The following is a 16,447-nucleotide window of genomic DNA, read 5'->3' as shown; positions in this document are numbered from 1 at the left end:
CATTCCTGATAGCGTAGATTTCTGTGCTCGATTTTCCTGTAGGATCACAAAAACTCAATCTGCACATCTCTGGACCTTCCAAAATGCCTACCTGAACCATGCGAGACTTTTCCTGGAATAGTTCGGTTTTTAGTCACAGGTCAACCTTGAAATGCACTTAGCAGGCTGAAATGGAGTGAGAAACAAGTGTAAATGAGAAGGCCCACCCTGATTCTGCCAATATAACAGATAAGCTCCCAACTTCAACTAGAGGCTCCCCAAACCACCTTGAATTTCCTCCAAAGGTGTTTGAATATTCATATCCCCCTCAGCAGAAAATGAAAATTCCGCCTATTCAGCTTGAAAGACTGAAGTTCAGATCACTGTGAGCCACCACACACTGTCAGAATTCCAACATCTGAACTACAGTGGTGGACATTAGACCTAACAGTCAGCTTTCATGCAGCTTCATAATAAATCTCAATTTACTTCTGACCCAGTCCTCAACCTTCTACACATCTGTTATTCATCATTCTCCCAATATCAGTTCCGTAACTTTGCCCCTCATATGTTCAAATTCTTTATATGTTCACCTTTTTGAAAAGCAACAAGTATTTGACACTTAGGATGAAGCAACGTATAATTGACATTGGCACCTCCAGTTTCACCTCATTCAGTTGCTGTTTGAGTTGTGTGCCAATTCCATTGCAAACAAAATATAAAAGATGATGTCAACAGGCTAGTTTCAGAGCAGAATTTTTAGACTCTGATGTACTTAGTTCATTTGGGCAACTGTTAATGAAGGCCTACGATAGACAGCTCTGTATTTATATTTTGGGTCTTTATGATTTGAATTAGTTTCTGCACTTCTTGGGTGTAGTTATACAGGTGTTTGAGTGTTATTGTAAAGTGGTTTGTGTTTCACTTTTAAGGTTCCACCGTGTCGGTGTAGTTAAGCCTTGACATGGTTCCCAACTATGTTAAAAGTTAAGAGGTTAGAGATTCAATGGAGTGTCTCTTATCAGTTACAATCAAACTCTTGTGGTTTATGGCCATAAGACATAGGAGCTGAAATTAGGCCACTCGGCCCCTCAAGTCTGCTCAGCCATTCAATCATGATTGATAAGTTCTTCAACCCCACTCTCTGGCTTTCTCCTCATAACCGTTGATCCCCTTGATAATAAAGAACCTATCTATCTCAGTTTTAAATGTACTCAATGACCTGGCCTCCACAGCCTTCTGAGGCAGTGAATTCCATAGATTCACCCCTTTCTGGCTGAAGAAGATTCTCCTTATCTCCATTGTAACAGTTCTTCCCAAACTCTGAGGCTTTCCCCTCGGGTCATAGTCCCAATATTGAAATCAGACATAAAATTGGGTTTAAAAATTGCTCAGGTGGACTGCCAGAATACTTCAAAACTGACTGGCTGGGAATGCAGCAATCCTGTGGTGATTGACATTTGCTTTGCTGCCCTTGATAGAAGGAAGGGGTAGGGTTTTCAGCCTCGGATTCTGGTGTTGACTTCACTTCAGGTATTGTGCTTCTGTGGTTGGATTTAGGACATGGAGCTCAGTGGCTCTACTTTTTAAACTTTCTTTTGTTTTTATATTGAATTAGGTTTAGTTTCACATATACTCACATAAGTGGAGTGTAAAGGTACCTCGGTACATGATCTTAGGAATAAATTAGAAAAATAAAGATTTTCATTTTAAATTCAGATCTATGTCAAAGTTTGAAACTCTAAGCCTCCTAGCTTCAGTTTTTGTTTTGAGCAGCTATTTCTAAACTGAATAAGACTGAAGGATATGAACTAACATTGTGGGATTGAATGTTAAGATGCTGGCACAGGGCTGCTCCCTTACAAAGTTAATACTGGGTCTAAGCTTTTCAGGCCACTTATGAAGCCTGCTCCACTTAGTTCTTGAACTACGATGAGCAGATTATAAAGGATTATAGATCACTCATGAACTGAAGCAATGAAAGGGCAATAATAAAAACATTCTGTAAATTACTGTGGACCAAATTATTTCCACACATCAGAGTAATTTTTTTTGCCTACGAGTTATGAGCTTATTCATAATCATTCTCCCGTGACGGCATTAGATGACTGATGAAATAGACACAAAATTTGGGGTTTTAGGGAACAGATGAGAGAATGGCACTACATAATAATGTTCATCTGAGTCTGGACAGGCAGGGGGCCAAACAGCCTCTTTTTGCACCATAAGAGTTCTGCGATCTTCTAATTCTGCTGTCAGCCTCTTTCTTTATTATTTTTCCATTGTACCTCTTCACCTAAATACATTGTATATACACGTTTTATATTTGGATTGATTCAACTGTAGCATCCATGTTTCATTCAGTCACTGCTTCGTGTTTTTGGTGACCTAGATATTGTGATTTGAAAGAATGGAAAGTGCCAGGTCTAAATAATGTGCCAGCCTGTTCATTTAGCTATAGGGCTTCTGGTGGGATTTCCCTGGTCACCACAGCAGGACGATTTACAACAATTTGTTACAAGTGAAGCACTTTTAAAGTTGGATTTGGCTAAGAGTTTTCTTGCATATCTTTATATGTAATGAAGCAGTCAACCTAAAATGGGATTTAAGAAGGGGTGCTACATAAATAAGAAATGATCCAATGTATGTGGTATTTGCTGGAGATGTACTGTTTAATGATTTACAGATCTTCAAAGCAACTTCTAGAACTTTGTGTAGTGCTAATATAAGCAACGCTCTTGATTTTCATTCCCCTGATACAGGTCGGATAATTATCCAGCATTTTCCCTGTCGTTCTGCTGTTACACAGGGACATCAACACTTGGGTCTCACCTGTTCTCATTCTTAGTTTATCTTCACTGCCCGACTTTCTGTTTTCTATTACCAAATTGAAATCAGCATTTTCCCAATTTCACCTGACAAGTCCAAATACTACAGCAGAAGCCTAACAGAACAGAACTCTGGTATCAGTCTATCCACATGTTTACTGCAGTAACTTCAGCAAAAGTATTACGAGCAAAAGTGGCTAATTGGACTATTTGAGAAAGAAATGCCTTAATCGGTTGAAAATTGTAGGAAATACAGCATGATGGTGGTGAATTTTTTACAAAAGCTAAAACGCAAGCTTCTATTAACCTATATCGCCGTGTTAAGAAAATGTACAAGTATGTCACTGTGTCAAACCACTATATGAATCTTTGCTAATTTGCAATATTCAGGAGTTCTCTGGCCGAATGCTGCTGAATATCTTTCATTCTATAATATGTTGCTACCTATAGTTAATTCCTGATGTATTCTCTACTTATGAAATGTTATGAATGTGGATAATGAACTTCTCTTCCAAGCAGTGCTCCGTGCTGATGAATTTGGATGTTCAGAGCATAAATCATGGTGTTGATGTTTACAGGGAGATGAGGTTGGGTATACAGGGTGTTTGGAACCTGACAGGAAGCAGTGAAGCCAGCAAATTTCAAGCCGGAGAGGCCAAGCCCATCTAACAGCAGTACTTCGGTAGAAAAGAAAGTCTGGTACTCTTACCTGACAAATCACTGGATTCCTTGCCTGGCCAAGAGTGGGCAATTTGGCTGCCAGGAGGCTACCCAACAAAAATATCCAACAATCTGTTACTGGACCTAGAAGAGTCATTATGAGGCTGGGGAGAGCTTTGATGGAGGTCAGAGCACAGTGAAGCATTCCTGCTCCTTCTGGCCTGCAGGATATTCAAAGATAGCGTACATTTTATAAACTCACCTTGGACATTTATGGACCGTGCTATGGGTCTTCTGCTATAGCCTTGACATTAACATTAACTGTGTCAATGATCATGTGGTTTCCGTACCTAAAATGATCTTCAAACTCATCAAAGGCCTGAATCACCAATATCAATGTTCAGTTTTCCGAGATATTTACTACTTGACATTTTAGGATTTTTGAAATGATCAGCTCTCTCTCAATCCATTCCTTCTCATCAGAAGAGAAGATTATTTAAAAAAAAAAGAGGGTTGTGATTAAGTATTGCCCAAAAACCACTTGGAGTAATCTGCTATGTTGTACAATACACATTATAATATTAAAGCGTTGTCCAGCTATTAAGGTGCTGATGAAATTGAATCAACATTAACAGACTGAAACTCAATTAATGATTCATCATCAAATAGGTGGAAATTTAATGAATTTGGGCATGCCCACACATTTCCCCAATACTCTAAGATGAACTGGACCAATAATACTCAGTTTTTTACAATATAAATATATAAATTGCTGTTTCTTCCTTTCAATTATAGTGGATGCTCCACAGTGCATTATGAAAAAACCTTTCAGCCTGCAACCTCACAGTATTATTCCACACAACCACTCCTGGCACCATAATATAATTGAAGGGGAGACAGGTAAGTAACAATACAAGTGAATGCATGAATTACTAACAAACACTTAGTCTTACCACTGCCTCCCCGCACCATTTTATAATTCTATTGTAGCCTTTCCTCCACTGTATGAACACCATAGCCTCTGATAGTCACGTGGAGCTGAGAAAGGAATGGGATATGCTATAAAAAGAGAAATGGCCTGGAGATGCTGACAGTCTTCACATTTAGCATTTTCTTTTGCGGACAACTGAGTGGGCAGACCAACTGATCGGTGTGGTTGGGAGCAGTGGGAAAGACGTGAAACGACAGCAACAAGAAGCCTGCAGTCAGGGTCTCTTACAATCTCCAGCAAGAGGTCTTTAAATCTAAACCCACCATGATGTGAGTTGCCACATAATGAGAGCGTAGGTGATATGGTTGAGTGAAGTGCTGGTTCCCCACCATTACTCTTAAGCATTGACCTTTCCTACAGTTTTATTGGAAATGATCTGATCCCACTTCATTATGTTTGTTCTTCAATTCAGATCTATAACACTCTGAAACATGCTTTGAACATTCACACCAGATAAACAAGAGAAAAGTAACTCTAATCTTAAGATGAAAAACTATTGTAAATGCTTAACCTCTGACCACCTTAGGCTGACATCTTGCTCTTTCAGGCAATAAGACTGATTCTGCTCTTACTTTCAATGTCTTCTGAAAGCAATGAACTCTAGGTGCTGTCAGGAACTGGTGGACATTATTACATTTGAAAAGGCATTTTGCATCTTAGTTCTATACCAAAGAAACACAGTTTGCCAATAAAATCACTCCTAATAAGATATGATACTGAAAACTAAATACCCCCTTGTGAGGAAACCCAGTTGTATAGGCTCTAATACTCTCAATGCTTGAGGTAAGTAATTAGCTGCTCCTCTGCCTCAGCCATTTCAGTTGTCTCTGTCAAGGACTGGGAGCTCATAGCAAGTGGGAAGTTTTTAGCACGCTTGACCAGAATACAGTGGAGCAAACCATTTTTCATCTTCCGGATAGGCAGTGAAGAGCAGAACTGGAATGTAGTTTTTACTTATTTATGTAGCTGTGTACATAAGATACCTATCATAAGCATATATTATAAAACGCAGGAACCACTTTCTTTCAATCTTCTATTTATGTTACATTTACATAGAGTACAATATTTCAAGATAACAAGGTATAGAGCTGGATGAACACAGCAGGCGAAGCAGTATCAGAGGAGCAGGAAGGCTGACGTTTCGGGCCTAGAAGGGTCTAGGCCTGAAACGTCAGCCTTCCTGTTCCTCTGATGCTGCCTGGCCTGCTGTGTTCATCCACCTCTCCACTTCGTTATCACAGATTCTCCAGCATCTGCAGTTCCTACGATCTCTGAAACAACATTGCAAAATTAGAATTTTAAAAGATCCTGAAATTGCACAGTTGAGAAAGTCATGTATTTACATAGACGTTATTACACGAATACAGATACTAATGTAAGGTCGTGATCTGTTTCTTCCCTCTTCAGAGGTACTGCTGTCTTGCTGACTGTGTTTCCTGTGTTTTCTGCTTTTATTACAAAAAAAGGGTTCTTTAGCATGATTAATATGTGTCGGCGTACGTCAGTGCTTCCCAAAATGAAGGTCCGGACCCCGAGTTGGTTTGCAGACTGAAATTTTCAGATTGTGAGCTCCCTGGTCTTTATGGAATTCTGATTGTGATAAAGCCATAATGTACTGCACTAATAGGCAGGAGCCCCCTCAATCCAGTAGATGTTTTCCCCTGTCCCCCCACCCACAATTCCCACTGTTCTCCTTGGCAGTCGCAAAACTTTTCAAGCCACAAAAGTGTTTGGGAAGCAAAATGTGTAGGCTTCACATAGACAGTAGGCTGGGTCTTGATCTTCATCCAAGAGCAGTAGCTGGAATCTGGAAATTCCCACCTTGGCCTACCCAGCTCAGGGATGAAAATATCAGGAAATTGGGAATGTTCATTCCAAGGGGGTAGACATGAAGTAGAGTGAGACAGGCCTAACCAGGAAGAAAATTCGGAGACAGCCGCAGTCACTGCCGAGTGTGGAAGTGAAGTGTTTAAAATACCCACCTCAGTCCTATATGACGTTTTGTTCCAGTTAGAATGAAAATGTAAAGGTTTTGTCTGCCCTCGTTCCTCTCACACCCTCAGCCCTGACATACTCCCCATTTATGCTACCTCATGTTCTCCAAACTCTGAATGATCCAATGCCCCCGCACAAGCCTTGCTACCAGTTCACCCACTGTACAATATACAGAGGCAATGAAACCCTGTAGGAAGAGATGGATGTGTAAAAAAAAACTGCATTAAGCCTTTCCATGGTTAAAACAAGCTCTCCTCAAAGACTCTGTTCCACCAAACCAATCAAACTGTCAATCGTTCAGACTATTAAAATTTCAGTCGCTGAAATTGGTCAACCTGTTCTTATATTTTGTTTTTTTTTATGGCGCCTACCTCGTCTATAGGAAAAGCTTTCACATGGCAGGATCGCTTGGAGGCTGCTCGGAGTGGGTACAGTGGCAGGATGGTTTTCGGGGCAAGAACCTTGGGGACGGAGCTTGGTGTGGCAGGCAGAAATGGAGATAATTAAAGGGCTAATTTAGAGCCCCATTTCAATGCTGGCTGGTGTTTTCCAATCATCAACTGAGTTGAAGCACAGTGATTAAAATGAGGTGAACTCATCACCCATCCTCCGAGTGTGAGAGGAGGCAGTTGGGCTGCCTTTCACTATTCAGAATCCCGTCCCACCATCACCATGGTTATTCGACCACAGTTGCAGCTGCTGTTGCCTCGTGACTGTGTTGTCCTCTTTATAATAATAACCAGAAGGTGATGCCATTGTGAGGTATCCTCCCTTCTACATCAGCTGTCCCAACTCTCTCAATGGGGCTACTGCTGCCTCATCATTGGAAGACCTTCCATTAACTGGCCATCAACAGAAGCTCACCCGCCATCCTTAATTGGATGCCAAACATGTCCTCTATCTGCAAATTTTAGTGTCCTGAGATCCACACATGACCCTGACACTAAATGCCCAGCCATCCTGCCCATGGTAATTAGATCATTAAATTAGGCAGTTAATTCTACAGCCTCACAAATCTAAGTGTGAAAAAGCAGATTATCTAGTCCCCAACCCAAATCTCTTGTATTTAATTTTCATTGTCCCATTGTTCCTGGTCCCTCAATTATGGTTATAATCTGTTTTCATCCACTCTGCCCCAAGCCCTCAATTTTAAACTCCTGTATTCAGCCACCCTGGAATGTCATCTGTTCGAACACAATGTGGTCTCTTTTTTTCTGAGTCTTACTCCATAATGTGTACTTCCCAGCAGTTATTCTCTGCCACACCCTTCTAGTCGATGAGAAAGATAGAAATAGGTTTACAATTTTGGCTGTGATCTTGAGGATTTGGCTCAGCACAAAATCCTGTCTTTGTCACTTGCTGCACCTGATGCAAAATCCCAACATTTTCTGATTTTTGTTTCAGACTTGCCTCATTTAACTTAAAAACTTGATAAAATGGAAATTAAAATGTAATAAAGATAATAGTCAGAAAGCTTGATGGAATGCTGGTCTTCTTTGGGATGTGCAGGTCCTGCTTAAACCGATGTGGAGTTTTGAGCAGTTCTGGCATTTCTGGAAGGACACGTTGGACTTGGAGGCAGAAGATTTACTGGAATTAATACCTGGGCTATATCGCCAGGAGAGGTTACACAAAATAGGGATATTCCCTGCAATTTTGAAGGCTAAGAGGGATGTGACTGATGTTTTCAAGATATTAACAAGAATAAGTGTGATAGGTTAAGAAAAAGTACTTTCACTAGTTGAGGAAACTAGAATTAAAAATTACAACTGGATCTATCGGGAATGAAGTTAGAAAACAGTTCAGCACCCAGAGGGTAGATGAATTTGGAATTCTTTTCTGCAAATGTTGGTTGCAAATTGATTTTATATCTAAGCTTTATAGATTTTAATTTCATTAAAAGCATTTAGTAATATAAAGTCAGATATGTGGATCCGGATTGCAAATCAGTCACGGTCTTATTGAATGACTGAATACACTTGAAGAGCAAAATGGCCTCTTCCTGTTTCTAATTTCCACTGGTGCCATTTTAAACATGTGGACCATCTTGCTGCTGATGCTGATTTTGCATGGCTCATTTAATTTCTTTTAAACCTTTTCGTAACAAAATGTCAATGTCATGAAAATCTCATCACACGAATGACATCTAGCTACATCTTGGTCTAGAGCAATGCTGATACCTCGAAATAAAAAGACAGCCACTGTGATAATAGAAAACAGATGTAAATTTATGAAAAAATTGCGATCAGAAATATTTATCTCTGAATGAGCTATGGTATTGTTTTTCTCACTGACTCCCGACTCTGATTCTGTTATTTGACAAATGCTTATGTTGGTTAATTTTTTTAAAAATTTGTTTGTTTATTAGAAGAGTGCTGGTCAATCTGAATTATTGATGTTATTTGCTGCAGCACAACTGAGGAGTTTATCACCAGGCCGCATCAAAAGTGATAGTGAAGATGATGATCTGCCAAATGTGACTTTGGACAGTGTTAATGAAACTGGATCCACAGCACTGTCTATTGCTCGAGCTGTCCAAGAGTGAGTACACCCTTTCCTTCGCACGTTACATATGTTCCATAACTTTGATGTCATGGAAATCTCTGCTGCCTTTATCCTAGCACAAGCCTAGTGCAGTTTACTCTGCTGCCATATGCTAGCTCACCCACATTGGTTGCCAGTTAAACAATAGTTTGATTTTTAAAATTCTCCCTGCCTTCAACTTTGTCCATGTCCTTGCCTTTCCCTGTCTTTGTTGATGCCAATGATCCTAAGGCAAAATCTGAAGGAAGATTACGGAAAGTTCTTCTTAGTGTTGTTACCAATAATATTCCTCAGCTAACACCTGAAAACAGATTCCTGAAAGAAAGGAAGGCTACGATTTAGACAGTGCTTTTCATAATCTCAGGTTATGCAAACCATTTTCTGGTCATGAAGTACTTTTGAAATATGATTAATATTCTGTTGTTGTAATGTAGGAAACAGCAGCCACATTGTACACAGAAAGCTCCCATAAACAATGACGTGATTGAGGCCAGATCACTTTTTTGACTGGTTTTGATTTGAGGGATAAATATTGGCTTAGGCACAAGGGAGCAAACCACTGTATTTCTTTGAAATACTGCCATAGAATCGTTTGTATTTCTCGGAGGGTAGTTGGAGACTTGGTTTTACATCTCACATGAAGGTGGCACTTCGATAGCCCAACACCGCCCACTGTGCTGCAGAGGAATATCAGCCTTGACCTTTTATGCTCAAGTTTCTGATGTGAGACTTGAGCACATAATTTGAATGTAAGTGCTGCTTATGGCTGGCATGTTAATTCATTAAGACATGAAGCTTGCAGGCTTCTGACTGCCCACAGATTACCTTAAATTTCCAACATTACCACCGTGAATACACTATACAAGTTCCTTCTTTGTAGCTATGAAATGTGTGGAGATGCCCTTGAGGTTATGCAAGGTGATATATAAATGCAAGTTGCTTTCATATTTTTGGCTTTGAAAAGATAATTCCTGACCAGTGTCTCAGTCTGTAATGTACGTAGAGAGAAACATTGAAGCTGGATCGGATTTTGTTCTAATAACAAACACACTCGGTTTTAAAAGTGTAAGTATCTTTGGCAAGCTTACCATTATTTCTTGCATTCCCTTAAGGTCATAACATCTTATGGTGGGTTTACATAGGCCTTTATAAGTGAGAGGTTGACTGTTGGAAACTCAGCAGCATGTGCATGTATTTTGTTTCTATCATGTGATATTTCAGTTACAAATTCAGAAAAAGAACAAAGACAATTAACCTATAGTAGAGTAAAGATTCCCATGTATGTTTGTGGAGAAAGTGATACTAAAGTGTCTTTATCACAATTTAGTTGCCTATTGAAAATTTTCCTCATATTATTGAAAAATACAACAGTGAGCTAAACAAGACAAATAATTGCAGAGGTTACAATAAGTGTTAGAAGTAAACCTAATCAGCTCATAGAGCATTTGTCCAAAATTAGCTCACCAGCCTATTAATAGTGAACAACATATAGAATGCAGCACACCATTTTTAGGCATTCTGCTTCTTTTTAAAGAAACAAAAGTAAATAATGCTGACAATATTTTTACCCATTTTTAATCTGTTTAGCTTTTAAGAGACAGATTCTGTGATTGATCACCAAATAAATTGGTAAGAAATCCTCTGGTTCACCACAAAATACCTGGTTTTGTTCAACCTGTGCTTGTTTGCTTTCGCATTGACCATCATTTTTGGTATTTGCAATCCATTGCATGTCTAACTAACTCTATAATGTCCATTAAACCCATTCTGGCAATAAGCCAAATGCAACAGGTGAACTTCCAAACTGCAAAGCAACAGGATGTGGGCTGAAAGTGTTTGAGGAAGCTCACAATCAAGTCTGGCTGGCTTTTCTCCAACATTATAAATAAACTTCAAGAATGGCTTATTCACGCTAATTGTCTTGTCACTACTTCCAATAACAAGGTACCTTTCAAACAAAAACTATAATGGCAAAAGCACCCCGTATTGTGAGGTGGCGCAGTGCAACAAAGGACAAAGAACTAGCCGCCTGATGGTTTTTCAGACAGCCAGCCAGTGTTTTTAACCAGTGGAACAGTCTGATTTTGTTGTCTTCTGCTGAGGCTTTTTACCAAATGCCAACCATCTGAGATTGTCCTGGAATCTTCATGACTAATCCCTGCAGCGCTGTTGAGGGCAAACCTAGACCAAGAATTGCCGAGGCAATTCATCACTTTTGTTTCCTCACTAAGTTAGGAAAAGAGATACTTGACTGGCAGTCGAGAATTATCCAGTTGTTAATGATGAGCTGGGAAGGAGGTGTATGCATCGAAGATGGCAACTAATGGCAGAACTGTAGAGGTGGACAGTTGGAGACAGGAATTCATATGAGGATACCTCCCAGGAATATGATCCCAAAAGATCATAGCTTTATGTGTGCACATAATCACTGGAATGTGGATAAATAAAAGCTCCCAGAAAGTAAACAATAGTCCCAAAATTGTGGCTGGGTGATAGAAGAACATCCGATTCACAATCTTAGATGGAAGTGCACAAATTTTGTTGCCACCTTTTGACTATCTAAGGTTACTTACACTGATTTGAAGAGTTGTTAAAGCAAGTTAGGTGGCTTCACAGTGAAGGAATGCAATATTATGTGGCACCTCCCACTGACAATGCAAATAATTCATGTGGAAGATCCCAGGAATGGTAGGTTTAACATATGATGAACGGCTAAGGATCCTGGGATTGTATTCATTAGAGTTTAGAAGGTTGAGGGGAGATCTAACAGAAACTTACAAGATAATGTATGGCTTAGAAAGGGTGGACGCTGGGAAGTTGTTTCCATTAGGCGGGGTAACTAGGACCCGTGGGCACAGCCTTAGAATTAGAGCGGGTAAATTTAAAATGGAAATGAGAAGACATTTCTTCAGCCAGAGTGTGGTGGGCTTGTGGAATTCACTGCCATGGAGTGCAGTGGAGGCCAGGACGTTAGATGCCTTCAAGGCAGAGATCGACAAATTCTTGATCTCACAAGGAATCAAGGGTTACGGGGAGAGTGCAGGGAAGTGGAGTTGAAATGCCCATCAGCCATGACTTAATTGGCTTAGTGGACTCGATGGGCCAAATTTCCTTACTTCCACTCCTATGTCTTATGATCTTACGGTCTTATGGAATTGCACAAGGAGAGGTAGGACAGCCACCCCATGTTCTGATGAATCACAAAAATGCACATAGACTGCCACAACCATTTCAGTAAATGAAAATAAGGAAACACTGAGTACTTGGGTCCTTTTAAAAGCTGGTTAAGAGACATATGGAAATAGAAGAACTGGGGGGGTTTATCCTATGACTGTATAACCTAGGCCATAGCTGGAGCATATGTCCAGAGTTTTGGTCAGTGTATCGCCGTAAGGATGTGATCACACTGAGACTCTGCTGAGAAGATTTACAGGGATGTTGTCTGGAGGGGAACAATGTAGACAAAAAAGGGTAGGCTTCTGTTTATTTTCTTTGAAACAGATGAGGCTGAGTGGAGATTTAGTTAAGGTGCATAATGTTATGAGAGGCCCAGATAGAATACACAGGAGGGACTTATTTCTATTAACAAAGAGTTCAGTAATCAGGGGAGTGATATTTTGATGAATGGGTAAAACAACTAGTAGAGAAACGAGAATGTTTTACATGCGCACTGGGACGAGAATATCTGGAACTCATTGCCTGCAAGGATGGTAAAGATGCTTTTGACATTGAGATCACATTTGAAGAGCAGTAACCTACAGGGCCATGTTCCTGGAGTTGGAAAGTGGGTCTGGCCTGGATGACTTTCCTTCAGCAAAAATGGACACAGTGAGTTAAATGACATCCTTTGTTTAGTAAATTTTCTATGGTGCTATGTATATTTTCCTTTTCAGATATGTATTGAATTGAGATTTTGACAGTCTGTTCAGGTAAATGTAAAAATAATTCCCATTATGTCATTCAGATCAAAAATAATTCTAATGCCTTGCTAAACATTCTATCGTCAATCAGTGACAAAGGCAGAAATAAAAATTGACATGCAGACTGTTTATGCATTGTATATCAGCTTAGAGAGAGAGAGAAACAAAATTAGTAACGTCAATGGCTTTTTGGTTTCAGTTCTGATAATAGACACACAAATCTGAAACCTGGGCAGAATCTTCCATGGGAGACATGGAACTTGCCCGCCAGCTGGACAGCCAGCAAGAAGCCAACATTATTTCTCCTAAGGAGGGCCTGCTAAATCCTCTGCAGCACAGTGGCTCAGTGTTAGCACACAACAGTCACAGTGCCAGGGACCTGGGTTCAATTCCAGCCTTCAGTGATTGTCTGAGTGACTTCTTCATATTCTCCCTGTGTTTGTGCAGGTTACCTCTGGGTGCTCCGCTTTCCTCCCACAGTCCAAAGATGTGAAAGTTAGGGGGATTGGCCATGGTAAGTGAGGCGTTACAGGGATGGTGTGGGGGACCCTAGCCTGGGTGGGAACTCTTCAGATGATCGGTGTGGACTCAGTGGGCCACACTGTTATTCTGTAAACCTGGCAGACCTTCCTGTGGACTTAGACCCATAAGCCCTGCCCTCCGGCATCTGCCATCAACCAGTGGCTGGCAGATTCCATCGCCACTGCTGGAGGAAAAATCTGTGTTTCAGGATCTGGAAGCAAGAAACCTGTATCTGACTTGTGAAGGTTGCAGACTGAAGGGGACGGTTTCATAAGCCAGCTTTGCTGTATGGTACTTAAAGGCATCCCCTTGCTCAATGTCCATGCCCTTGATCACTGAGTGGCAGCAGGCTAAGTTAACCACTATGACCTTTAAACCCTCAAGGACCTATCCAGTCCTGGAAACAAGAAGGATATACAATTAGACTGGAGATAGTAAGAACTGCTGATGCTGGAGTCGAAGATAACGGAGTGTGGAGCTGGAGAACACAGCAGGCCAGGCAGCATCAAAGGAGCAAGAAAGCTGACGTTCGGGACACTTCTTCCTGAAACGTCAACTTTCCTGCTCCTTTGATACTGCCTGGCCTGCTGTGTACATCCAGCTCCACACTCCGTTTTCTAATTTGACTGGATTGTGACATACCTGATTTCCACCATTACATTGTTACCTCCGGAATCGAAGGAAACAGTAACTCTGTCTTACACTCTGTCTGTACTGATGCTACATGAACCCAGCATTTCGTGTTTCTTTTCTAGCATTCGCGGTGCATTTTTGTTTTACCAAAGACAAACTGTTTATCTCTTTATCTGTCTGCTGTTTGCGATTTCTTGCTGTGAGCAAATTGCCTGTTGTGTTAGTCCTCACAGCAATAAACAGAGGAACTGTGCTTGTTTAAATCCTCCTCTTTTAATACAAGTATGCAAGAGTTTACTAGATTGCAATTGAATTTACACGATCATTATTAAATGCAGTTAGCCATCAAAATTTTTCAAAAATAAAGGAGTCAGTGCAAATAGGTGCAGAAAATGCTGGAGAAAATTAACAGCTTTGACAGTATCTGAGGAGAGAGTAACAGTTGACATTTCTAATTCAATGGAACTTGTCTTCAGGACTCAACATGAGTTAGTCCCAGTATACAGGTGCAAGTCCCACCTGCTCCAGAGGTGTGTGGTAACATGTCTGAACAGATTGATTGCACCAAAAAAAAACCCAGACCAGCATTTACGCTTCACCCAGCATCAAAAAATAGATTACCTTATCATTTGGAAATGGCTGTTTGTGGGAATTTGCTGTGCTCATGTTGGCTCCTATCATGTTGTACTGTTGTTTGTGGAGTTCTAAACCAGTTCATTTCTGAATCTTAGTAGAGGGAATGAACCACATAGAAACATAGAAACCTCCATGCCATGCACCATTCTTCAGCCTAAAGGTAGGCAATAGCACCTTTATAGGTTGATGTTTTGTAAATAGAGGCATTAAATACAAAGCCTAAGAAGTTGCAACTTCTCATAAGTCTGTTTAGGTCTCAGGCTGGAGGTCTGGGCATTGCACTTTAGAAAGGATGTCAAGGCCTTAGCGTGCACAGGAGGTCTATCAAAATAAAAGCAGGGTTGAGGGCCTTCAGTAGGCTGGGATTCTTTTTCTGAAAGCAGGGAGACAATTAAGAGGGGATTTCGAGAGAAATTCAAAATTATTGGGAGATTTTGATAGTGTAAGTCAGGAAATAAACAACTTTCTTGATTAAGCCAGGCATTACCAGAGATCACAGATATAAAACAATTGGCAAAAGGATTAGGGAAAATGAAGAGAATTACTTCATCAGGAGGTTTGTGATGGTCTAAAATATATTACGGATAGAATAGTGTAACCAGATTCTGTAGGAACTTTCAAAGGGCAATGGGTTTGTTTAAAAAAAATTCTTCTGTGTAATGTACAGAAAGCTGGTCACTTGGATTGAATCACAACAGATCTCTCCTACAAAAAGGCACATGCTAGATGGGCTGAATTTTTCCTTCAATGCTGCGTGACTCCGAAATCGTCATTAAAAGTTGGTCACTGCAATGTGCACAAAACCATAGTGGACAGACATGGCTTTGGTTTGATCTTTCCTACCAGGACAGTAGCCACATTGCAGGTTTGGTCGATATCACACTGAAAGTGACTACCTCCTCCCAGACAATGTAGACAGAGACTGGGGAATAAAGGGGACTTTGGAGGGGTGACTACTTTGCATTTTACACTGCAGTTCAGTCCAACTGTTATGCTACATGTTCTGCTTTAAAAAAATTACATTATGGCCCTATGCCAATAATGAAACAATGTACAGTACTGATTCTATATGCAGGTGTTCCAACTTAAATCCCTCATAATGATTGGTACTGATAATGCCTTAAAGAGTTGGCTCCAGAAGTAGAAATCTCTCCTCCAAAGCAGTGATGGAGGAGGGAATGTAACCAAGAAAACGTGTCCCCCTCAACTGCACTTGCATCTCCTATGATACAATAAAATAAACAGATGTCTGCAAGTAGCTTCCTTCTTCACCCTCACATTGACATGCACAGAATTAAATTGTGTACAATTACTGTCGAATTCCTGTCTTGCACACAGTTCATTCAGTGCACTGTGTGGTATATTCCTGATTTCTGTGTTATCATTGTGCAGTTTACACTAATATTTCACAATGCTGTAATGGTGTTGTATTTCGGGAGGAACAGAGATTGATGCATGATGAAGACAGAGGTCAAAAGTAAATGACAACCAAAATGTTGCAACCAGAGTTTTTATGTTTATAGGAAAAAAAGTCCTCCAAGTATACTGACAGGGCATGTCTAAACCCATGGAAAGTGATTTTTGTTCAGGCTATTACCATGAACGGTCTGTTCAACCTGTGTTTTTACAAGCATAGTTTGTTCATACTACTTAGACCCACCATTGGACGTTTCTGTATTATTGCTTTTGTTCCTTACAGTACAGTTGTAAAGTGCATTCTGCACATGGTTCAAAGTGTG

The 16,447-nt window shown here is 40.4% G+C and overlaps 1 protein-coding gene across 2 annotated transcripts in view; it reads left to right on the top strand.

The window, feature by feature from the left end:
* The window catches only part of klf12b (Kruppel like factor 12b), a 245,836-nt gene that overhangs the window by 196,314 nt on the left and 33,075 nt on the right, over nucleotides 1–16,447 (top strand). Inside the window, exons 4-5 of one of the 2 annotated variants that reach the window (XM_048533325.2) lie at nucleotides 4,263–4,367; nucleotides 8,865–8,994. In XM_048533325.2, the coding sequence (XP_048389282.1) occupies nucleotides 4,263–4,367; nucleotides 8,865–8,994 (235 nt within the window). The remainder of the gene's footprint in view (nucleotides 1–4,262; nucleotides 4,368–8,864; nucleotides 8,995–16,447) is intronic. The other variant, XM_048533326.2, reaches the window with a different exon arrangement.

The sequence above is a fragment of the Stegostoma tigrinum genome, chromosome 6 (assembly GCF_030684315.1).
Source record: "Stegostoma tigrinum isolate sSteTig4 chromosome 6, sSteTig4.hap1, whole genome shotgun sequence".
NCBI classification, from domain to species: Eukaryota; Metazoa; Chordata; class Chondrichthyes; order Orectolobiformes; family Stegostomatidae; genus Stegostoma; species Stegostoma tigrinum.
Note: the sequence above shows the minus strand (reverse complement) of the source record. Positions and strands in the feature narration are given on the sequence as shown.